This window comes from Etheostoma cragini, unplaced genomic scaffold, assembly GCF_013103735.1.
Source record: "Etheostoma cragini isolate CJK2018 unplaced genomic scaffold, CSU_Ecrag_1.0 ScbMSFa_722, whole genome shotgun sequence".
NCBI lineage: Eukaryota > Metazoa > Chordata > Actinopteri > Perciformes > Percidae > Etheostoma > Etheostoma cragini.
In genome coordinates this window covers 1-1,135 of record NW_023269342.1, presented here as the reverse complement: position 1 = coordinate 1,135, position 1,135 = coordinate 1, and the positions used below count along the sequence as shown (strand labels likewise).

The 1,135-nt window shown below is 48.4% G+C and overlaps 1 protein-coding gene across 1 annotated transcript; it reads left to right on the top strand.

The window, feature by feature from the left end:
- Position 1: 1 nt before the first annotated feature.
- Positions 2–1,031, top strand: alg8 (ALG8 alpha-1,3-glucosyltransferase; the record flags this gene model as incomplete). Its single annotated transcript, XM_034866451.1, has 3 exons — positions 2–168; positions 331–451; positions 892–1,031. Coding segments are annotated over exons 1-3 (264 nt in total), but the record flags the coding sequence as incomplete, so codon positions are not given.
- Between the last annotated feature and the right edge of the window lie 104 nt (positions 1,032–1,135).

Here is a 1,135-nt window from a genome sequence, read left to right as displayed (position 1 = left end):
CGGGTCTGTGTGCTGGAGGAGTTTTGTTGATGTGTGTGTGTGTGTGTGTGTGTCTGTTGTGTAGACGGGTCTGTGCGCTGGAGGAGTTTCAGTCCGCTCCGTCTGCTGGCTCTCGGCGGCATCGTGGCGTCCGTCAGCGCTCTGTCCTTCGGCCCCTTCATCGCCATGGTGAGTGGAGTCTTCCTCTCTTAACATACAAGTGTGTGTGTGTGTGTGTGTGTGTGTGTGTGTGTGGTGTAAAGAGTGACTAACATCATTGATTTCTGGAAGGAAATAACTTATTGTTTTCCTCTTCGGGGCCCGTAGACCTGATGAAGTGTTTGTTTTCAGGGTCAACTCCCTCAGGTCCTGTCCCGTCTCTTCCCCTTTAAGAGAGGCCTCTGTCACGCCTACTGGGCCCCGAACATCTGGGCGCTCTACAACATGCTGGACAAAATCCTGGCGATGCTCGGTGAGACCCTCCCCACACTAAAAGTAGTGATTATTTACATGGAGTCTGGTGGAGATATGCTGCTCTATACACGCTAAAAGTAGTGATTATTTACATGGAGTCTGGTGGAGATATGCTGCTCTATACACGCTAAAAGTAGTGATTATTTACATGGAGTCTGGTGGAGATATGCTGCTCTATACACGCTAAAAGTAGTGATTATTTGCATGGAGTCTGGTGGAGATATGCTGCTCTATACATGCTAAAAGTAGTGATTATTTACATGGAGTCTGGTGGAGATATGCTGCTCTATACATGCTAAAAGTAGTGATTATTTGCATGGAGTCTGGTGGGTTTAGTATTGGTGTTATTTCGGGGCAGATCGATTTTTTTTAGGATGCCTTAGAAATGGCCGCTTGTACCACTGATTGTCGTTAACGGGTTCATCTCTCCTTGTCCAGGTGTTCGTCTGAAGCTGCTGCAGGAGGCGGAGCTTCCTCGAGCCTCCATGACGGGGGGGTTGGTTCAGGAGTTTCAGCACTCGGTCCTCCCCTCCATCACTCCCTCCATCACACTCGTCTGCACTCTGCTCTCCGTCCTGGTGAGTGTGTCTTTGTTTGAATTACCAGATACTGATTAATAAAACCCATTCTCTGAGAATCTCTTTTATACCCTAAACTGGTATTAGTACTGACTCCCCCCCCC